Raw genomic sequence first — 23,672 nt, 5'->3', positions numbered from 1 at the left:
CAGCATATTAAGGCACCAGAAGGTGGAATTTAAGTCAAATTAAACATTAAAGCCCAGGATTTAACCTACCTTGAAAGTCTTAAGCATTAAATTGAACTATTTTAATGCTTCTAGCTATTAAAAAACTCTCAGATATTCCTGTAGTGCAGAAAACATCAATGTGATTGACTATACATTTGGATTGTAATAACTGCAAAAAGCTTTAGAATACCTTAGTGCACATAAAAGCGAAGGCTCATCTAATTGTTTTCTCTTCATACTCTTCATAATGTTATTAGCCTGTTTACAGTATTGCAGACTCTTGCTGGGGGATTGGGAAATCACGTTGGCGATGACCCACAAGAGGCGCTGCACTGGACTCATGTCCAGATGTGCTCAAGTGCCAGATGTGTTCCGAATCCTCCTCTAGCTCAGTGCCAAAGGAGGCAAAAGGCTTCATTTACACTTGAAACCTCTATGTATAGCTGACAGCAATAGCCGTTTCGGCTATTCCACAGTCGATTCTGTCAGTCTAGGCAAGGGTATCATCTACGTACACGTTCTTCTTTCAGAAGAGCACCCAAGGGACAGTTCTCTCATTTTCCACAGGACCATAGTAACAGGGTATGAGACAGATTGGGGTGGCAGAAGAGGCTATCAGGAGGGGGAAAATGCATCTGTGTTGACTGGCAAGCTGGTCGATTGGTGATGCAGTGTATATGTTAGCATGCTGCCCATGTGGTGGGTCTGTAGGGTTCTTTCTGATATCGGCAAGTCAGCTGTGTGTGACCACCAGAGTGCTGAAGGGGAATACTTGGAGAGCTCCCTGTATCGATTTCAGTGTTGCGTGTAGTGCTGGCTGCACAGAACACAGTCTGATAAGAGCAAATATGTCAGTCAAACATTTGATGCTCTCCATGTCTTCCTCAGCTAGGAGAATTCAGAGTGGCTTGACTTGGATTGGACTCTTGACTTAAGTGACAAAAGGGCATTGTGGACTGGAATCAAACTGACCAGTATGTTGTGTTTTTGGAAGTGTGATGTGATTGGCTGTGCAGCACTGTCTCTGTTGCCGAGGTTAAATGTCTCTGTTAATAAGCACACGGAGGGTTAATAGTGCCAGAATAATTTGTCAAGCTGTCCAATAGGAACTGGTGCCAGTGCAATAAACAGTATGGGAGTGCCATTTCAGTCAGGGAGTTGGATGAACTCAAGTGAAATGTGGTAGTGGTGGGGGCTGGTGTATAAAGACAGGTGGTTTTGGGTGAGTGGCGATCAGGGGCAGAGGTTGGGTGACATGGGACGGTTAGAGAGGAGGAGGAAGAGGAGGGCTGTGCATATCAGTTCAAACTGGGCTGCTCTGCTTTCCCCGCGAGCTGCACCTGCTCATGCGGACGAGAGAGAGGGAGAGAGAGTGTGTGTGTGTGTCTGCTGGAAGCGTGATGCACATCTCAATGTGCTGGCAGCAGGCTTCTCAGATCAAAGTGCTACGTATTTACAAAGCAAGGAAGAAGAGAAGATGGGAGAGAGCATGAGAGAAATGGAAAGATGGAAAACAATGAGCAATGGAGAGAGATGTCGAGCAGGAGAATCAAATGGTGTGGGCCAGTGAGAAGAGGAGATGGAGAAAAAGAGAGGGAGGGGGTGTGAAACGATATGGCAGACATGCCAATAGCCATGTGTTTTCATCTCCAGTGCCGGGGGCACCTGGTTACCGTGGGAGCAGCCTGACTGGAAGCTTGAAGGATAGAAAGAGTGAGGCAGAGATGTATCGAGGGAGGCAGATATGGTTGGGCAGTGCATTCCCTATTCTGCTAGTGTCATCCACTATCTACCTAGCACTTCCATGAACCAAATGAAACATGATTCCAGAAGACGTATTAACCAGTATGTACCAATTCTCTCACAACTGGGAAATGTGCTGTTGGAATGGTACTGTGAGTGGATATTCAAGTGTAAAATGAAAATTCTTACATCCATGTCTTGGACTAATTTAATCATTAATGGTGATGCTGTGAGACTCCCAGTTGATGGTTAAACTGGCCCCTGTTTGTGTGCTCACAAAAATCTTCTACCAAAAAAAAAAAAAAGTGTGTGTGTGGGGGGGGGGGGGGGGGTGTTGGTGGAATAACTATTTTTAAAAATCTTTATAGATCACATTGCAGCTCCATTAAATCCACCAGAAACAGTGTTCTTAACAGGTGTCTGTACCAGACTGTTCAGAATGCAAGCTTTTCTAGTACACCTCACTTACTGCTGTTTGATCTAATGCTTGTAAATTTATCTTCCTCTTTTTTTTTTTTTTTCAGTTTCCTAGTTTATAAATTCAGACTTTTAATTTCAAATTAGCACAAGCATCCAATAAAATATTTATAAGTCACTGTATAATATGGTGTTGCACCTGTATAAAAATGTTCATACCTTAGTATGAATCCAGATAAATTCTTTGATATGCTATGCTGTTATACGCAGGCTTTTTAAGTGCACTGCATGCGACTTAAACAGGGGTCTTAACAATACATTATTAGGTGTCATTTATGTGTCAGTCTGCCATATCGGTGTTTGGTTAGAAACTGAAGAAGTGATTAAAAAAAAAAAAATTATTTCCACAAATGTTCTTTTAAAAAAATGCAAAATCTTAAAGAATAAAATCTAAATAATTTGACATGATCTGCTGCCACTAATCATGATCTCATTTTATTCTATATGAATTAAGTAGTATTTGTATTGTGCCTTTCAAAGAACCCAAGATCACTTCACAATTAACACAGTTTTTACGTCCAGTAATGTAAACCGGTGAGAAGCAGTAGCCGTGTTGCATACAGTGAACTCTCAGCCAGAAACCTCAGCCCCCTGGGGAACTGAATCAGGTGCAGGGAGGGGAGAGACGACAACACCATCCACCACTGAGTATGCAGACACACGATCATGCACGCACACAACAGGATGGCCATTTACCTAACCTCCATGTTTTGGACTGTGGGAGGAAACCCACACAGACACAGCTGAGAATATGGAAACAGATTGGACCCCAAATATCCTAGTGCTGAGAGGCATGTTAACCACCAAGTCACCATGCTGCCACATGGTCAAATTAAAGACAGAACACCTTTAATTCAAGCTGAATATGACCTTTGTGTGATTAATTGGATTTGACAAATTCAATTACCTTTAACTATATCATATTAAATCATTTGGCGTCATGTGCTGAAACATAATGTAAAATATCACTACTACTAAGAATTAGTGATGTGCCAATATTGAATTTCTTTGGCCAATACAATAACTGATAATTGGCACCCTGTTGTTGCTGATGCCGATAATAATGACTGATAATTTTACCTTTTATGCATAACCTTTCTCAAATGTTATGTGCCATTTTAATGACCTGAGCTGATGCAGGCATAAGAAACTGCACAGTAAAAATTATTCTAAACACAAGCTTCACATTAGAAAAGAAAACTATCCATCTCTGATTATTGGTATTTATCTTAGACCTGTACTAATATACAAATTCCAATTTCCACACCGTAACGATACAGTAAAAATTATCCTTATCAGCAAATTATACATTGGCCATCGATATATCGTGCACCTCTACTAAGAATGCATTTCCAATAAGTTTTTTATTGCAAATATATCATCCATCTAAGGGCTTACTTATAACTGTCTTGTGTATTGTCATCATAAGGTTTAATAACTAAGCAAAAATAAATCAAAACCTTTATTATATTAGAGACAGCATTACATGAACAAAACATAAAATGCCTTACTTTAAAGTGATTTAAAGTGAGTCATTTTAAGTTTTTAAAATACCTCACTCAATCGTTTAGCTGAATCTCCCAAGCTGAATGTATTACAGGTATTTACAACTCGCTATAGTAGTACATTGCCCTTGGAGAGACTCTGGGTGAAACACTTCGCATAAGAGCACATGGGTCGCATTGAGCAGTCATCTAGTCACCAAGGTCCCTGTGGTACTGGGATTTATATCTGCAATCTTCCAGCTGCCAACATTAACCTCTGAGCCATTTTGACACTTCTTAAGGTCTGCACTATTATAGATTTATTTTCTGCTGTGTAATTGTATATGGGTTTGTAATTATATAAAAAGATGGTCTGTGTGCTCTTTAAAGGTTCTCTTTTTGGCTAGTTTTGATCCCTGTATATCACTTAACTACACACCTCTTAGCATGCGAAGACGATAGACCCAGGAGGAAATAAATACAAAGATCAGTATGCACTTAAAAGAGAAATAATATCAAATTCATCAGACTTGTAGGAGAATGGCACGAGAACCTTTTACAGATTATTATTATTATTTTTATTTTTTTTTGCTTGGTTTTCCAAATGCTTTATTTTTTATTTAATAGATGTTACACACATTCCAAGATCAGGATTGGCCCTAGGACTAACTTTTGTTTCACACCTGGATAAATCATTTCTACAGATGTACAACTTAAAAGCAGAGGTAAAAGGTCAAAGTAGAATGATGGAAGCAGAATGTTAGGTATTGCTTCCATCTGGACAGTGTGGAAGAGGTGAAGTTGCTCCATGGATTTTTCTGTGGAAATTATTAAAGGTCCTTGCCTCTCCAGTGATGAGGAGGTAATTTGTCATGCTTTTAATTCTCATTTTGTCTCATTCCTTCCTCTTGATAGATTGCATCATCATAAGAGCCATCCTGCATCTGACAGACACTGTGCCAGGCAGTCTGACCTTATTACTCATAATGTCCAAGCTATAGAATTTTTTTTTTTTTGCTGTTGTTGATTTTGGACCAGTTGATACTTTTTAGATTTATTGGATTCCTTGATTATATGTAATGTGTTTTTGCGTCCACACCCTTCATTGTATTTATGGATGATATAGTCACTCTTGTATTCAGCTTTTTAAAATGTGGATTATAACAAACATGTATAAGTGTCTCATGTTGCTGCTCTTCTGAAAGTTCTAATATATCTAATCTAATATAGCCAGTATGTGGACACCAAGAGCTATTCGTCTTATTTAAACTAGACCGTCTTTTTAAAAGCATTTGAGTGCAGCAGTATTACACCGGCCTTGGTTTTTGTGCTTGGTTTATGACCATATGGCATGCACACAGAGGAATCTGATTCTGCATCAGCTCTTTTACTCAGGATATGCTTTGTGAATTTCAGTCCTGGCATTGTTGCTTCTGCCTTTATACTGTGATATTTGAGGGAAATCAACATTGTGCTAAACGTGATGTCGATGTGACAAATTAATTAGTATGATTGATCACAATTTGCTTTTGCATGGATTGGCTGTAATTGGGTTGGTAGTAACTTATTGTGGGTCATATGTTACGTGAGATATTTTCTGGAATTATTACCACAAGGATCTGTAATTGGGCTTGAACTATTTACTTTTTATGTTAATAAAGTGGACAGTTTTGGGTCATTTCTGTGTGAATAAAACTGATAGTTTCTGCCCCTTTTGTACTTCTAAGACTTTGATTTCATTCAGAAATCCTTGTGTGACCTCAAACCATGGTGATTGAGGGGTAGACTAAATATATTCCGTTCTCTAGGTCTCAAAATGTTCTGACAGTGAAGGTCTGCAGACTACTGAGTCTGTCTCATGTTAAAAATACTTGGGCAACTGATTTAGAGACAAGATTCTTTTAATACACACACACACACAAAGGAGCTGTGTAAATCAATTACATACGTTTTTGTAACAATGTCTTTGGAAGGTGTTTCTTCCACACTAAAATAACTGGATTCTGTATGTTTTAGTGCACTGTGACTGTATGTTTATTACAAGTGACTTCAAAACTATTACTGTGAGGTGTACTTTAAAGGGCAACCTATGAGAAAAGAGCACTCTTGTTAGAAAAACCTGCCTAGTAATTGCACTTTGTAGGTGTACAGATATTTATATCCCCTCTGCTACCATGCCTAATTTGCGTTAGCCTGCATGTAATTTTTCATTGGTGCTCAGTTATTGATGAGAGGTCCTTTGCTGCCATCAGATTTTTTGGCTGGCAGGTCACTCATGGCCCAGGGGTGACATTATGCTTGTGTAGACTCCAGCAACACTGCTGTGCCTAATGGCGGGTGTTGGGCTGCTACAAGTCTATCAAACCACTGCAATAGCAATGTTAATGCTGTGCTGAGCATCATATATGGTCATCAGTGGTTTGTGGTCATAAGTCACCAGCCACCCTCTAGCCATTTTATGTGTGCTGACAGCTGGCTTATGGTCTGTAATTCAACATACAAACTACAATGATGATAAGATTTACCTAATAACGTGAGCAGTGACAGTAGTTATAAGATCGAGTTTTTTAATTAAGTAAATGGTGAGTGTTTGCAAGGCTTTAAACAGAAACTGCAAAGCTGTATATCTCACGTTTAGTACCCAAGTTTGTTAGTTTCAATTTCTCCTAAAGATTTTGCATTAAAAGGATCATTTGATGTGGACTTTCTCATTAGCTTCAGAATGGCAGCATTTCTAATGGTGTACTGGATTAAAACGGCTGTTTGGATGAGCGATCTACTGGGAGCTCTTATAGCCATTGCGTTTTGATTTGTGCCATTTTCAAATGTTTTTTTTTTGTTTTTGTTTTTTCACTTGGGTTTTGTTTGGGGTACTGTTTTGGGTTCCTTATTATAAACTACACTATATTGCCAAAAAATATTTGCTCACCCATCCAAATCATTTAATTGAGGTGTTTCAATCACTTCCATGGCCATAGGTGTATAAAACCAAGCACCTATGCATGCAGACTGCTTCTACAAACATTTGTGAAAGAATGGGTCACTCTCAGGAGTATGATTGGGAATGACAGCAACTCAGCCATGAAGTGGTAGGCCATGTAAAATAACAGAGCGGGATCAGCAGATGCTGAGGTGCATAGTGCGCAGGGGTCGCCAGCTTTCTGCAGTCAGTCGCTACAGACCTCCAAATGTCATGTGGCCTTCAGATTAGCTCAAGAACAGTGCATAGACAGCTTCATGGAATGGGTTTGGGGAAGGCCCCTTCCTGTTCTAACATAACTGTGCTCCAGTGCACAAAGCAAGGTCCATAAAGATAAGGATGAGCAAGTTTGGTGTGGAAGAACTTGACTGGCCTGCACAGAGTCCAGCCCTCAACCTGATGGAACACCTTTGGGATGAATTATAGCGGAGAGTGCAAGCCAGGCCTTCTCGTCTAACATCAGTGTCTGACCTCACAAATGCGCTTCTGGAAGAATGGTCAAAAATTCCTATAAACACACTCCTAAACCTTGTGGAAAGCCTTCCCAGAAGAGCTGAAGCTGTTATAGTCGCAAAGGGTGGGCATATGAAACCCTATAGATTATGATTGAGATGTCACCCAAGTTCATATGTGTGCGAAGGCAGACGAGCGAATACTTCTGGCACTATAGTATAGATCTCTCTCTGAACAACTTTTCTCTGGTGTGCAAACTGACACAAATAAATGTAAAGGGACTATATGAAGTTCACACCTTTCCTGTTTATAACTGAATCTGTTTCATACCTCTCCATTTCATCCTATTCCTGAACCAGATCACGTTCCCTCCACAGGTCGCCTAAAAGACTGACAGGGTGTTAGACCTCTGCCGTTCACCTTAGATGCTGATGGCATATCATTACTATGCCACCTGCTCTGCTCTGCCTGTAACACACACTAAACTGTTGGATGTAAGCCAGTTTCCCCCGTGGCGCTCTTATGTATTAACGTCTCCACCACCTGTCGGCTTTAGATGTATGGACGCTACACCCAGGAGCTGGGAGCCTACGCAAAGGAGGAGGCGGCCCGGCTACGGGAAGATGGCGGCTTGCGGAGGGCCACCAGTGTCCGCAGCCAAACCCCAGAACAGCTGGAGGATGAAAAGGACCCGTGCGCAAAGTGCCAATGTGAGTTTTGTGCGTGCGTGAGTATGTATGTATGTATATTTTTTATATATATATATATATATATATATATATATATATATATATACTGAATCCATTGAGCATGCAGCTGACCATGCAGATGACCCTGTGTTTACAGCTGCCCACCCCAATGAGCCACATCGGGGGTTGGCAAGGATGAGGAAGGGCAGGAAATCAAGGATGAAGGGATTGGGGGGGGGGGGCACTATGGGAGGAGAGGAGAGAGAGAGAGAAAGAAGGTGAGAGAAAGAGACAGAAGGAGAGAGCAAGAGAGTGAACACTGGAATAGGGGATTTGGTAGGGCAGGCCAGGCTGAACATGAAAGAGGTGCTGGTAATTGCTTTACATGCTGGGCCATGAGTGGGGTTTGCATCTACTCCTTGTCACACAGCCATTACTGCAGCTCTAGAAATAGCAAGCAGACTGTTGCTCATAGTGATGTGGATGTCTGAGGGGGCCAAATGCTGCAGACACAGTAGGACCGTTTTCTAGCTTGATAAAGATAGAGGGCCCTCTCCTGGACACTAGCTGCCATTGCGCCTGGTCACGTGTGGCTGATCGGCTTGTCCTTGGGCGTCTCATTGAGATTCCACAGGTGTGGTTGCAGCTCTTTCAGCTTGCCTGTAAAGAGGATAACGGAGGTGAGCCCTGACCTTGTTGCCAGTGGTGCTGATGGGTAACTGATGCCAGTTATGATGGTAATTATATGATTTTGATGGTGTCATCAACAGGCTGGGAAAAACCAATCGGATCTGTTGGATCCTGTTCCACTGCCAAGCCCCCAACCTATAACCCGCAGCTTAGTGGTGTATATTTGCCAGTACAGAGCACAGTCAGTCTCTGTCAATATAGGACAATTGATCCTGAATATCCGTGGGATGTATCTATACTTAGCTGCTTGGCTGTGTTTGTGTGTATGCACGGTTGCACATGTGCCAGTGTGTTTGTGTGCAAGGGTGTGTGTGCGTGAGCATCTAAGAGTGACTGACTATTTTAGACAAAATTCAATGGTTACATTTTTTTTTGTGGTGGGGCAACCTCTAATTTCTCATATACTATATATAATTAAATTATTATATCGTAATTAATCAGCTACAAATGTGCCACAATAAAAAAAACACATCTGAATTATGAGTTCATTAGAAGGAGGCTGCCTAAGAGCTCACTGTGTCTTAGCCTCCTCCAGTTACCTCACTGGCTTTTCATAAATGAAGCAGATTTCTGGCTCTCGCTAGGATAATCTCCAAAGACCCACACACCTTCTGTATCAGTATCATCACCTCCTTATGCAACCTGTTGAGTGTGAACTGCTTGGTGTGAAAAAGCGTGAAAAATCGCCTGCTGCCTCAGAATGGCGTGTTGTTCCTCAGAACCTCTGCGACAGGGTTGGAGGGGCTTGGATGATCACCAGCTCACCACCCACACACAGAATGTGAGTTCTGCTGAGCAGACGTCACACTCTCATTCTCTCTCTCTCTCTCTCTCACTGTGGCTATATACACATGGCTGTATATACATAATAAACACACACAAACTCCCCCCTTTATGTCTATATAAAAAATACACACAGTGTTTACACCCACCCAATATTTCTCTTTCTCTCTCCTCCTCACTCTCACTACAATGCTGTGCTAATACAGTCTGTGTGTGTAATTTATGTATAAATACACACATTGTCTAGGAACAGTACTTAGACCCTACCTATGTTCTTATGATGTTGAAGTCTGTGTAATTACCACTTAATAGCTTCGGTTCCATGGGTAATGTGTAATTACTCAGGGGAAGGAGAGATGATTGGGAATGGACACATAAAGGATGGATAAAAAATGGAGACAGAAAAAGTAGGGACAACAGAGCGTGTGTGTGTGTGAGAGTAAAACGTTGAAGAGGGAAGGAATCAAATTTTACACAGGCACACAGATTTCATGGTAAATGTATTTATGTATCAATTTTTTAAATTTATATATACTGAGTACATTTATTCTGACACAACATTTTATGTTCAAGAAAGCACTGAATACTTTCTTGATGTCCAAGAAAGTGCACAGCTTTTTAAGTGTTATATATTTAAAAGCCTGGAGCTTTAACTGAAGATTTCCAACATTAAACGAGGCGTAATAGACTTCAAAAATAAATAAATAAAATGAAAAGACAGAAAGAGGCAAAGAAATAAGAGAATTGCATAATTAGTTCAAATGCACAATATTATTTTACTAATCCACCCAGTTAGCTGAGTGATCTCTGTCTGCATGCAGGGAGGTCCAGTAAGGCTTCAACACAAAAATGACTATCTGTGGTTCATCTGTCTCCATGCAATGAAAAGAGTCGACCACAAAATATCATTAAAGGTAAAGTTACTGAAAAGCATAAAGGCGTAGAAAAGATATCAAAGATGAAAAAGATCAAAGTCTTCAAATATCCCTGTGATGAAATGGAAGAAGCATCATACAAACCTAAACCATTGTCTAGATCAGACTTTTGTTCCAGACTGAGGTGTCTGGAATTCTTTGCTGGGTCAGCCATAACTGGGTGAGGGATAGCAACTTGAGTCTCTGAAAGACATATAAATATAATGCCTGAAATAGGAGAAAATATGTAATTTCAGAAATGGTCCTGTTGGCAGCAGCAGCATTCTTTAGGGATCCTTGTCACTAGCAGGAACTGGAAAGTTAATTAAGTTGAAGGACAAATGGATTGAGTCAAATACCAGCAAATATTACAAGAATACTTTTTTGTCTTTTCTTGATGGTCAAGTCAAAGCCCTGATTTGAATCCTCTTGAGAATGTGTGGCAAGTGCTAAAAATATACATAATGGCTGAGGAACTTGGGCGAGCTTGAGCAAATCTGTCAAGAGAAACTGAGAAAAATTCAAGTCAATGTGTAAAATGGCTAGAGATGCTTGAAACTCTAACTGCTATCAAATGTGGTATTTGTCACACACTGATTTTATACAGTGAATGTATTTCAAGTTTGTTTTTCCATTTTTATTGCTATTATACCTTGTACTGCCCTTGGAACTTTGCATTTTTCCCATCGGGGTGTGATTTCTTTGACTCCCACACACTTTTTTCACACTGCCCTGACCGCTCAGGCATGTTATGCATCCATATCCTTTTCTCTGTCTCCTCTCTATCCCTTCACCTTTCCACATCACACCTTTCCCCCGAGTAATTAGCGAAAGAGGATCAGAGCAGACTATACTGGCGACAGCTTGTCAGATCAACCTGACATTTTCCCTCATGGACTTTTGCGGTTAAGTGTTACTATCCTCACTCTAATAAACTGTGTGCTTCGAATCTAAAGGTTTCGGAGCTCTGGACAGTGAGGTGGTCTTGGCAGCTGTCCTCATGCAGGAGACTTGCGAGAAGCTCTTGACATTAGTTGTCATGTCAGGCTTTGAGAATACATCTCAACGCCTCCTACGAGTGCCCTGTCCCCCTACCTCACCCGACCGGGTTGTGGATATAAATAGCCCGCTGCTCTTCGACATGTTGCGCATTGCTACATTATGCATGCGCTCTACGCCGTGGGTGTCAGCTGCAGCGCCGCCCCATGTCTCGCTCATCGCTGTTGCTAGCATCCACGCTGGTGAAAGCCCGGGCTAGGCACATTTCCTATGGTGTCCTCCTAACAAAAAAAAAAAAAGCTGTCAAAATATACCGCCTCTTAACACTAAGGTTTGCTGTGCTTTTAGTGATAAACATTTTAGGTTGCCTCTTTAAGATGTTACACCCTCCAGAGTAAAAACACTCTATCACGTGCCACTTTTGTGGACTGTTTTGAGCTTGAAAGCATCCGTCATTCTGTCATAGCAGAGCTTTGGTGGGTGAAATGGGGTGTGTGTGTGTGTGTGTCTGGGGGGACGGGTGGGGGGGGGGGGGGGGGGGTGTTAGGAAGAGACCAGCAGGTGCCATGGCTGGCGGGGCAGCTGGTTCTGTCACACACATACTGATAACCCCTGACCCCCCCCACTTTCAGCCCTGTCGTTCATCTGGAGCTTATCTACACACACACACACACACACACACACACACACACACACACAGCCCTGTCCGTCACCAAAACAATATTTTTAATTTGAATCTCTTGTTTCCTACTTCTCTCAGCTGCTCAGGCCACCCAATTGTGTGGCTCATTACATGCCACTGTGCACCTATCTACTGCTGTCTGCTGATTAATTGTCCTGCTCTGCACCAGCTTTCAGTGTGGCGCACTGCCAATGTGATGCCTGAGAGCAGAATTATGGATACGGTAGCTTTGAGGTGAGCTCTGACCCCAATGTCTGTCTTCAGTGTGCACTTCACGCTGTCAGAGGTTCCTGATTTCCAGAGTGGGTGAAGACTGGATCTTCCTCATCCTTTTGGGACTCCTCATGGCACTGGTCAGCTGGATCATGGACTACACCATAGCCTTCTGTCAGCAAGGTGAGGGGCAGGAACAGAAGACAGAAGTAAAGAATATGGTGTTGAAATGCTCGAATGTATCCTTCCCCTACAGTGGGGCTGTGCAATATATTATAGGTGATTTTTATAATGATATTAATCTCTCTACAGTATATTACAAAATAGCTCAGTATAATGCATTTCATTTAGGAGTATCTCTTATGTCAAAATCAAGCATTAAATCAAGTTAAATAGCATCCGCAACTCTATGGATCACATAAATTGCCATTATTTGTGTTTTTGGTTCTGAAATTTATGTACCATCTTATGGAACAAGCTAAATCTCCCATGTTCTTGTCACTCTTGCCAGTTCACACCGTGTATCAAATATATAATAGTTTATGGAAAATTCTATGGAAAAAAAAAAGTTATTTCCATTTTAGGATGCAATTAGAGCATGTAGCTCTACATATACCAAGTTGCCATTTTATTATGAACACCCATTTATAACTTCCTATAGGATATCGCTTATTTTTTGGCAAGTTCAGCATTCTCAGAAATTTGGCTGATTGTAACTTGTCTAGTTTTCTGTACCATTGTGCCATGTTTTTGCTGTGCTCTTTCAGACATTGTAGGTGATGTCTGAATATTTTGTGTATGCATATATAAATGCTTATGTTAGTTTATGCTCAATTCATATGTGTTTCATAAACAGTATTTACAGTATATATGTATGGTAAAACATTAATATAACGCTTGCCCTTTGGTCAAAACCAGATCACTCATAAAATGGATCAAAAAAGGTTGACACAATTATACAGATTATAGGACTACAGTAAAGGTATAGAGTAGGTGTACCTAATAAATGGATGTGTAATAAATTGTGTGTAGACCCAGTGTATTTGGTTCAGGTTGTTGTGCTGAATAATTCAGCAGCTATATTTTACAAAATACAGCAAATGCATTCTCAGCATATACATTTGCTGGACACACTAAAGTCTCAGACCATTAAAACCTTTATTAATAGCCAAGTTCTATTATGTGAGGCTGATAACTGTTTGAGAAATGAGGAGTAACTTTTAGTATCTATTAATCGAACACCAATCCTGGACCATGTTTTGACTCCTTCACCCTAGGTGTTGCTAAGGAACTTCAAGAGATGGTGTGGGAGGTGCTTTTATGGCAGTAATGATGGGGTGCTGTGTGTCTGGTTGTGTCTGTAGCACAGAAGTGGATGTATGGAGGTCTGGACAGTAATATGCTGCTGCAGTATTTGGCCTGGGTCACCTATCCTGTTGTTCTTATCACCTTCTCTGCGGGATTCACACAGATACTTGCACCCCAAGCAGTAGGTGAGACGTACATGACCACACACATGCATACAGATGGATGTATGTGGAATTATAATTTATTTATTTTTATTGTCTTCTTATTGGATTGTTTTGGGGTTTTTTTTCTTTTTTCCCCCATTGCTTTTGTTTTTGTTTTCTTCCCTCCATCCTATCATCTCCAGGTTCTGGGATTCCAGAGATGAAGACCATCCTTCGTGGTGTGGTGCTAAAAGAGTACCTGACTTTTAAAACCTTTGTGGCCAAAGTCATTGGCTTGACTTGTGCCCTGGGCAGTGGAATGCCTCTGGGAAAAGAAGTGAGGAAGCCTTGCTTGCTGATAAGGTTTGGTTAGAAATATAGAACAATGGTAAAAGGTGTCGATAGGGGTAATAAATACAATACCGAATTGGTTTTAAATCTCTTAAAACATGTGCTGTTGCCTCTCAAAACTATTTAACCTTGATGGAATGCACCTTTCTCATTTGGCTTGGCTGTTTAGAAAAGACTTTTTGAAATAGCCATGACCATGAGGGAATTAGTTTTATTTGAAGTACCCCTTTGAAAATCCATTGACAGTCAGTGCAGAAAAGATGAAGAGAGCCACTGTGAAAGTAAACTCATGTGAGTCAGTAGACCCTCTGTGGTGTGACCCCTGACCTCTCTGTCTCTCTACCCAGGGTCCATTTGTACACGTTGCAAGTCTTTGCGCTGCACTGCTCAGCAAATTCATGGCACTGTTTGGGGGAATTTACATGGTGAGAGGCACTTTCAAATAAATCAACAATTAACTTTTTTTTTCTTCTTCAGTGTCCTTTTGTAACGTCACTCTGTCTGTGGTGCTCGCATTGTAGTTCATGCTCCAACCTTTCCAGTCTGGAATACCTTTATCAACCACCAAACTAGTTATCCAGAACCAAACTAGTGCATTAAAATCAACTGCTCTGAATAAAAGGTTATGGAGCCCAACCAGAGGGTTTTTGTAAAGTATCAGTTCCTACTGGTCTACAGGCAATGTAGAGGTTGGTATAATTCTGTGAAAGCTCACTTTAGTAAAATAGGAGCTTCTGGAGGCTTTTCTTTTTAGTGATTTTTGTCTTTCAAATATCTGGACCCTTGTACATCACACATACAGCTGTCTGGGTACTGTCCAGATGGATCGATAATTTTGTTTGTACAGAATGAGTTTGACAGAAGACTTGCCACAGAGCTATAATTAGATGGATCTCCCATGAAGTATAATTGGGCCCATTAATCAATTGCATGTTTATATGAAACTATAGCTGAAAACCAAGTCAATTATTCACTCACTTACTGGTGAGGTTTTAGCACCATTAGCACTGTTTAAAACTTTGGTGTGTTGGTATGTTTTAAAAGTGCATGATGTTGAACAGTCAACCCAGTGCAAGAGACACCAGTGGCTGTAGGAGAATGAGCAAGTGAGTTATGGCAGGCTGTGATGTTCAGGTTCTCATTTGTATCTATGTTGTCTGTTTTTACTTACTGCTGAAGGAAGAGCCATTTGAGGGAAACAAGGTAAGACAGTGTGCAGGTATGCTGTGCAGATGTGTCCATGTCACCAGACAAATGTATATATTATTTATTTATTTATTTATTAGCTTACTCTTCTGTTTATCCTTGAATAAGGGGCTAGATTCTTATTTTGCTTATTTCCCATTTGTGGTTTTTATTTTTAGTTTTTGTTTTATTTTCCAATTTCTTTGCATAGATATTTGCTTGCCATCATGATCTTTTTGTTTTCAAATGTGAAAACATGCAGATTAATGGTACAGCACACCGAAAAGAGCTTGTTCTCGTTGACTGTGGTGACTGAGGCACAAATCCAAACTGTAGTTAGTGGAAGTAGGATACCCTTCTGTTCAACTGAATTACCTGTTTGGTAGCTTAATGTTTTCACATAATGCTGTCTTAGAAAGCTCTGCATAGTGTGTGTCTGTGTTTGAGCGTGTGTGTGTGTGTGTGTGTGTGTGTGTGTGTGTGTGTGTGTGTGTGTATATATGTGTGTGTCCTTGCAGAATGAGCTGCGGAATACCGAGATGCTGTCTGCAGCTTGTGCGGTTGGGGTTGGCTGCTGCTTTGCTGCCCCTATTGGAGGTAAAAAAATTGTTGCGGCTCTATAGAGGCAGTCAATACGCTGAACTTCACTATTGTACCCAGAGCTAAATCAGAGTTTATGTAAATCACTGGTATACCAAGAGCCATTGCCAGTACTGTGGAATGGGTGAAATAGCGTTATTAACTATAGACCCATTGCTGCAGGTGTGCTATTTAGCATCGAGGTGACCTCCACGTTCTTTGCTGTGAGGAACTACTGGAGGGGCTTCTTTGCTGCCACATTCAGTGCTTTCATCTTCAGGGTGCTGGCAGTATGGAACAAGGATGAGGGTGAGATAGATGGCTGTACTGACAGAGAATTGAAAATAGTATTATGGTGATTCTTTCCCCATTATAGTGCGACTGACCCTCTCGTCGTTCCTCCACATCCTCTCTCTCTTTCTCTCTCTGTTTTGCTCTCTCGCTCTTTCTCTTTCACAGAGACGATCACTGCTCTCTTTAAAACACGCTTTCGTCTGGACTTCCCCTTTGACCTTCAGGAACTCCCAGCCTTTGCTGTGCTTGGGTATGCAACTCGCACCACCATCTTTCCTTAATAAATAAATTAGCCTGTATATGGCACAGAAGTACAGCATTTTACCTCATTTGTTTGTGATATTCATACACATTAAAGAAAAAAGCCCACACCATTCATTTTTGAGCTTTGGGCTATTTAATATTTCCAGTATTTATTTATAATATTGCATATCAACCCTAATCATGGAATTGAACATTTAGTGATAGTATATCTACTTTGGCTGCAAGATCCATAATTTTAAATCACTTTACCAGCTAAAAAGCAAAAATTGCTTTCTAACTATAATGAACATACCATGCCAAAGTATTCAACCTTCTTAAAATTATCAGTTTCATCTGGATTACAGATTAGTTTTATACAGTTTTTCCAGTGAGTACATTTATTGCAAACCAAAATGCTGTTATAGTGTATTTTCATAATAAAAAAACTGAGTGTTGCTTGATCCTTTCACACTAGTACCTTGTAGAAGTACCTTTAGCTGCAAAAACAGATTTAATTCTGTTGAGCTAGGTTTTCACCAGCTTTGCACACTGTTTGGGAGTAATTTTTACCCATTCTTCCTGGCAGAGGTTGTTTGCTAAAGGTTGTTTAGGTAGATTGGATGTTGCTAGTGGACTGTAATTTTCAAATAGTGCCACAGATTCTCCATTGACTGAGATCTGGACTTTGACTTGGAAAGTTCACCTTTTTGTTGTTCAACCACTCCTTGCTTTGACCTTTTGTTGGGGACCATCATCCTACTAAAAGCATTCTCCCAACCTTTAGTTTTTGCAGGTGGACTTGCAGTATTTTCATGTATTTTGCACCATCCATCCTTCCAGTTTTATCAACCCCACATAGGAAGAGCATCTCCAACTGAGGAAAGGAAAGTGTTAGGTTTGTGCCATATGTAGCATTTTGAATTTTTGCCAAACAACCTTTATCAACTAACATTTATCCTTTTAGCTGGGTCACTCTGATGCTTTCTGGCAAACTTGAAATGTGTTTTGATGTTTGTTTTCATTAATAGCTTTTTTCTAGCCATACAGGCCAGTTGTATGCTGAGCTTTTGATACAATTGACTGATGTACCTTCACTCCAGTCTCAGACACTGAACTCTGTACCTCCTTCAGAGTAATTGCTGGCTCCTCTGTGGTTTTATCTTACAAGTCTCCTTCTTGCTCTGATGCTGAGTTTTGAGGGACAACCTGACCTGGTCTAAGCAGTGTCTGGGTGGTATGATACTGCTTTCCTTTGCTCACAATTGATCCAACATTACTCACTGAGATGTACAAATGTTTTTTTAGCCTTTTCCTGTTTTTAGCATTTTCTTTTTAGCCCATTCTGTAAATTATCTCTAATTTGCTTAGAATCCTCTTTATTTTCACAGCTTGCCTTCACAAGTGGTGGTAGTGGCAGTAGTGGCTCAGTGGTTAAGGTACTTGAGCTGGAAGGTTGCCAGTTCAAGCACCACCACTGTCAAGTTGCCACTGTTGGGCTCCTGAGCAAGACCCTTAACTGTAAATTTCCCAAGTTGTATTTAGTCATGATTATAAGTTGCTTTGTATAAAAGCATCAGATAAAGCCACAAATGTAAATTCTATGGAAATCCTTTTATCCTGAAAATGTGATTGATTCTCAGGTGGCCAATTGTGAAAATTTTGTCCTATTTAAACTTGGAGCTTCCACAACACAAACATTTGAATACTTAAGCCAACAGCGTTTTTCAGTTAATTTATTTTTCACAAATTATTTGCTTGATTACATTTTGAGGATCAGTCTTATAAAATACTTATATTTGTGCTATCAATTTTTGTCATTTGTAATCCAGGTTAATGTGATGACTTTTAAGGGGGTTGCCTACTTTTTACATGACACTGTATGTGTACAACTTCAGTAATCTTCATGAGTCCAACGTGAAAACAGAGCTCTAAAGGCGTGGTGTATATGTGTAATTATGCACTGATATCATTTTTTTTGTCCATTAATGGATAAAATTAATGTACTAAAGTAGAAGAGAAATGGCTTGTCAGTACAGTTTAATACATGCTGACTGCTTAAATGACCAGTCTACAATGTGGTGGCCTTTAGAAAATGTATTTCATGGCACCTTCCACTTTCTGTTTTCTATAGTTCTCTAGTGTGCTATTTTTGAAATGTCTGAAAGTGACTTCCTCTCGTTTTTTAATTTTGCATAGTCATTATTTTGAGTGTATTTAATTAATGCTTTGTGTTTTTTTTTTTTTATTATTATTTTTATTTTATTTTTTTTTTTTTTACAATTGTAGACGTATGCTGTCATATCTTTATACTCATTGTTTTGTCTGTTCACAGTGGAGTGTTTATCTAGTATAAGACACTCAGATTTATTGTGCATTGTAATTTAACATTAAAATATTTCTGAGATTAACTGTAGTTTTGACACATGAATGGACATCTCAGTGTTTGTTCCTCAGGATTGCCAGCGGCTTTGGGGGAGCTTTGTTTGTCTACCTGAACAGACTAATAGTGGAGTCTATGAGAAAACAAAAAACCATCAATAAGTTTCTGCTGAAAAAGTAAGCTCAACTAAAGAAAAAATGCCAAAAAAAACAAACATGCTAAATGAAAATTTATGGTATTTTCGGTGCTGATAAATAATTCATGGAAAGGATTTATTCCACAAAATATGAAATCCATCTTAATTTGAATTTTGATAAATGCAATTATACAAACCTGTTGGAAATGTCATCCAATTGTAAATGCCCTCCTGGTCCTTTTTATGTTCTGTCCACAGACGGCTGGTGTACCCTGCCTTTGTCACTCTTCTTGTTTCTACCCTCACCTTTCCCCCGGGGTTTGGGCAGTTCATGGCCGGCCAGGTCGGATACTTTTGTGCTGCGTTTGCTGTGTCTGCCCCATTCAGAGACCCCACCTCTCACTTGTAGCCATTTATCTGCATGCATGTACTAGCCATATGTGGACACGCCAAGGCCTGGAAACACTGAGTGGGTATTGCTCAGCTGATCTTCTGTTCCTGAAAACTATGTTGGTGCCTCATGCTTAAATAGATGCACAAAGACACTGATACACTTGCTGTAGCATTTCTTGTCAGTATCAAAGGCAGATATGGCTCTTCTTTTGCCCTCAGTAAGAAATATATGTTGGAATCTTACAAATTATTTCCATTTGTTTTGCAAATATAGGTATAACTCAAAAAAAAAAAAAGTCACTGTTAAGAATCCTAACAGTGGACCCACTCACCATTTGCCCCATGTGTATCCAGCCCCCCCCTGCACAACCAGACACTTGGCGGTCAACATAAAGTCAACACTTCATTTGTTCAGCTGGGTTATTGCCCATTATCTCTAGATAACACAGAGACACACTGTAAATCCAGCAATTGGTATTGCCTCCCTCTTAAGCTGACTCAACACGAGTCACTAGTGGCTCTCTTCGACAACCGAACATGGTACAAGCAAGGTGTGGCAGAGGAGTTTGAGTATGTGAGCCAGCCCCAGGCCTGGAAGCATCCGCAGGTCAGCGTCTTCATCACGCTTCTCCTCTTCATTGTGATGAAGGTAGGGCCCTTCTCTCACTTTGGCCAAAGCATAACATTTAATTTAAAGGCCTTGTCTTAATATCTTTTATGAAAGATTCATAACGCATACATAATTTGCTAGGAAATCCTAACTGCCTGTGATCATCCACACTGCCTCCAGATGTCTACATAAAGCAATCATAATTGGCTTTGGATGACTACGAAGCAAGTTATATAATGTTATAAATGTTTTATGAAGCCATTCAAGGAAACGTGTGGTACTTATGAACTGAATGCATATTATTCACTGAAATGGAGTGCCGTCTCTCACACTCAGACACTTATTTTGATGACTGAAACTGTATAGATTAACTTTATAAAACAGTAGGATCTCCCCTGGAGCCTACATTAGAACAATTATGAGCCTTTTACATAAACACAGGCTTAAAATCTTAAGGATGTATCTGCATCAAAATGTATGTGCTTCAAAGTTTTTTTTGATGATTGTGTGCTCCATTTTTGATACTCTAGCAGTAATAAAAGAACTTGCCACAGAATTGTATTAATTTTGTTTCCACATCACGGGAAAGTGCCTTTATGCCCTGTCAATGCCATACCTTTCCTGCCATGATGTCTAAAAGTCTCTACTGGTTACTGCTAGGTTTACATGGAAATTCGAACCATTTCACTCTGCCCATAGAATAAGAAATAATCTGATAAAAATAATGCCAACTTCTGTTAAACAACTTCTTATGCCATAATGACATTTATAAACCAAACACATTTTGCACAATTGATACCAGTCTGAAACTGCACATATTTAGCAGTTTTAAAGTTTATTATTTATCTCCCATATACCTTGATTGTAATCACCCGGGGAGCCCAGTTATTTTAGAAAGTTCAAAATAAAGGTCCTTGTGGTTGAGCAACACCATGTTAATGAAAAATATACTTGAAGTTTAAAAAAGCCAACCTTTTTCCTTGCATGGGGACCAAAATCTTTAACCCATAATGGGGTAAATAAAATATTACCATCCCGACTAGTGCGTTTTAAGAGGAATCTGAGTATGTTCTTGTGTATGGTGACCCAGGTTTACAAAGCCCCTTTATTCCATAGTTCTGGATGTCAGCTGTTGCTACAACCATGCCAGTGCCCTGTGGAGCTTTCATGCCAGTCTTCCTCATTGGTACGTGGTCCCAGTCTTTCATGCTAGTCTTCCTTATTGGTACATGACCCCAGCCTTTCATGTCGGTCTTCCGTATCTGTATATGATCCCAGACTTGGTGTTTATGCCATTTCACGGGGGCCATGGTCCGATTATGTGTCTCTCATGCAAACCTTTTTTGCCGATTTGTTCAGAGGTGTGCACAAAATGTTTTTCAGTCAACAAATCTTATCCTCATCACATTCGTTCCCGTTTTGTCTTCATATTTTTGGTTTGCTTTAATGTTTTGTGTTTCTCCTTTTCTCACGCCACTCTGCTCTTCATTGCCAAACATCATCACTGTCTGACTGACTAAAGACTCTTGACTAACTGACTGGTGTGTTACTTGGCGAAACGACTGCAGCTTTGTTGACTCCAGAATCGTCTGCATGCCTGTGACCATATGTAAGTATCTCTCATGTAACTTTTGTGTGTTAAGCTTTTAGAAAGTCTATGGCCTAATCTGTTTTGGTTACTAAGAACGGTAGACTTTATATTAGGATGATTCCATCCCATTTGCAATGTGTGTGTTTGTGTGTGGATTGAGCAGGTGCTGCATTTGGCCGTTTGGTTGGTGAAAGCATGGCAGCTGTCTTCCCTGAAGGAATACACAGTGATGGCACTGTATATCCCATAGTTCCTGGTGGCTATGCTGTTGTTGGTGAGAATCATCTTCATGCATCCCAAAGTACACCAATGTTTTTCTCTCAAAACCCATCAATTTCACCCTGTTGCAACTGTGTCTTACTCACACCCACATAATTGAACCTGCAAGGAGTTTTATGTGCAAAGTCATACATTTTTCATTAAGCTGCACCACCCAAAAACCAAATTAGATCTGGCCCATGGAAACAGCTCCAGCAGTAACTCATGCAGCAGACTGGAACACTTGTTATGAGCACAATAGGAAATCAAATAGCCAGCAGCTACCTCCAGGTACTATACTGTAATTTGATGCAGGGATGCGGCGGGGTGGTGTGGGGTGGTTGGTGTGGCTTCCACAGGGGCTGCTGCACTTTCCGGAGCAGTGACTCACACAGTGTCCACAGCCGTCATCGTGTTTGAGCTGACTGGGCAGATCTCGCACATCCTGCCCGTGATGATCGCCGTCATTCTGGCCAATGCTGTGGCCCAGAGTCTGCAGCCCTCTCTCTACGACTCCATCATCAGAATCCAGAAGCTTCCGTACCTGCCCGAACTGGGCTGGGGGCAGGAGTGAGTAGCTTCTTTTGGCCTCCATTGTCTGCATGCCCATCTGTCTGTGTCATATGTATACATCATCAATTCCACCCTTCAGCAGCAACACGTTTTTGTACACAGTTCTGCAATGTCTGGTCTGGTTGTAGGAAGTATAATATCCGGGTGGAGGACATCATGGTTAGAGATGTGCGTTACATCACACTGACTTCCACTTACCGGGACCTGCAGGAGTCTCTGCTGACTGGGCAGTTAAAGACCCTGGCCTTGGTGGAGTCTACAGGTGAGACAGTTACCACTCCAGTACACATACTTGGGTTCTAATTTTAGCCACCTTTCTAGTGGGTTTCAGACCATTAGTAGCCCAAAATCAAGTATGTCAGAACTTAAATATTGTAATTTAAAAGAAATCAAAATTGTTCAATACACTGCTGACTGGATTTATCTTCCCAGAATTCCAACAGGTGTTGTTAGACCATCAAAAGGGCCGTTTAAATGCAAGTTATATTTATGAACACCTGTTTATGCACAAGCATTGACATTGTGGACAATTTACATTCCTGAATCAGAATATGTACATTAATATATATCTCCTACGAAACGTTAATATTCTCACCCCAGCATGTTTATTTGCTATCTAACTTACTAGCCCACAATAAGGATGTATGTCTGCTTTGATGAAAATATTGATGGCCTCAAAATGCTTTTTAAAGACTACTTGCAATGTGTTGGTAAATACTAGCCAGTGTTCTTAGTAGAATGTACTAGGCAGTGTTTAGAACATTAAAATGCCACAGGAAGTTTAACTGGATATTGGAAAGACTAGATATACTGGATAACAAGTTTTCTAATTCAACACACCTTTTTTAAAACCCTGTTGATCTACTGCTCACAGTTGGCACTAGCATCCCACAAACCCTAGTACTCACCCTGTGACAGATGCATTCTTTACCTTCTCCACCCCTCCCCTCCATCCGACCCTGTGTCCTCCTCTTCTGCAGCCTTCCCTCTGTGTGTCTCTCACTGCTCTCTCTCTCTGGTCTCTTTCTCTGGTCTCTCTGGTCTCTCTGCTGTGTCCCCTGCCCGTGTTCCTGTCTGACTGCAGACTCCATGATCCTGCTGGGCTCCATCGAACGTTCCCAGCTCCAGTCTCTGCTGTCTGAGCAGCTGGGCCAGGCCCGGAGGCTGGACTTCCTGCGGGAACGTGCCCAGAACAACGGCACCCACGTTCCGTCCTTGTCCCAGGATTCTTCACCAAAGGCCAGTCGGGGGGTTCGCTTCTTGGTAAGAGGCTGGGGCAGTGGCGGTGGGTGTATTTGAGGGTGTGGATCCTTGTACAATGCGCTGCACTGGCGATGAAATAAGGATGTTTTTGAAAGAGACTCATGTTTTTTTTGAGTGCCTTTTTGGGAACCCTTATGAAGCAGCTGGACATGATCTTAAAACATGTTGAGGTTTCTTAAGATAACTATATAATAAATTACATTTAAGTGAAGATTACCCTATGTATCTGTATTATTA

General features: G+C 40.7%; 1 protein-coding gene across 4 annotated transcripts in view; it reads left to right on the top strand.

Annotated features, from left to right (window-relative positions):
- The window catches only part of clcn2a (chloride channel, voltage-sensitive 2a), a 35,821-nt gene that overhangs the window by 7,120 nt on the left and 5,029 nt on the right, over window positions 1-23,672 (top strand). For 2 of the 4 annotated variants that reach the window (XM_027031421.3, XM_027031430.3), the window contains exons 2-18: window positions 7,715-7,868; window positions 12,180-12,311; window positions 13,493-13,621; window positions 13,783-13,916; window positions 14,278-14,355; window positions 15,110-15,133; window positions 15,634-15,712; window positions 15,878-16,003; window positions 16,154-16,238; window positions 18,686-18,787; window positions 19,006-19,090; window positions 19,634-19,789; window positions 20,867-20,936; window positions 21,505-21,615; window positions 21,959-22,169; window positions 22,301-22,434; window positions 23,257-23,435. In XM_027031421.3, coding sequence (XP_026887222.3) covers window positions 7,715-7,868; window positions 12,180-12,311; window positions 13,493-13,621; window positions 13,783-13,916; window positions 14,278-14,355; window positions 15,110-15,133; window positions 15,634-15,712; window positions 15,878-16,003; window positions 16,154-16,238; window positions 18,686-18,787; window positions 19,006-19,090; window positions 19,634-19,789; window positions 20,867-20,936; window positions 21,505-21,615; window positions 21,959-22,169; window positions 22,301-22,434; window positions 23,257-23,435 — 1,989 coding nt within the window. Of the gene's footprint in view, window positions 1-7,714; window positions 7,869-12,179; window positions 12,312-13,492; window positions 13,622-13,782; window positions 13,917-14,277; window positions 14,356-15,109; window positions 15,134-15,633; window positions 15,713-15,877; window positions 16,004-16,153; window positions 16,239-18,685; window positions 18,788-19,005; window positions 19,091-19,633; window positions 19,790-20,866; window positions 20,937-21,504; window positions 21,616-21,958; window positions 22,170-22,300; window positions 22,435-23,256; window positions 23,436-23,672 lie in introns of those variants that run through there. The other 2 variants (XM_081723213.1, XM_081723214.1) reach the window with 2 other exon arrangements.

Source organism: Electrophorus electricus, chromosome 11 (assembly GCF_041902795.1).
Source record: "Electrophorus electricus isolate QZ-2024a chromosome 11, ASM4190279v1, whole genome shotgun sequence".
Taxonomy (NCBI): Eukaryota; Metazoa; Chordata; class Actinopteri; order Gymnotiformes; family Gymnotidae; genus Electrophorus; species Electrophorus electricus.
The sequence above is the reverse complement of the archived record's forward strand: the minus strand, read 5'-3'. Positions and strand labels throughout refer to the sequence as shown.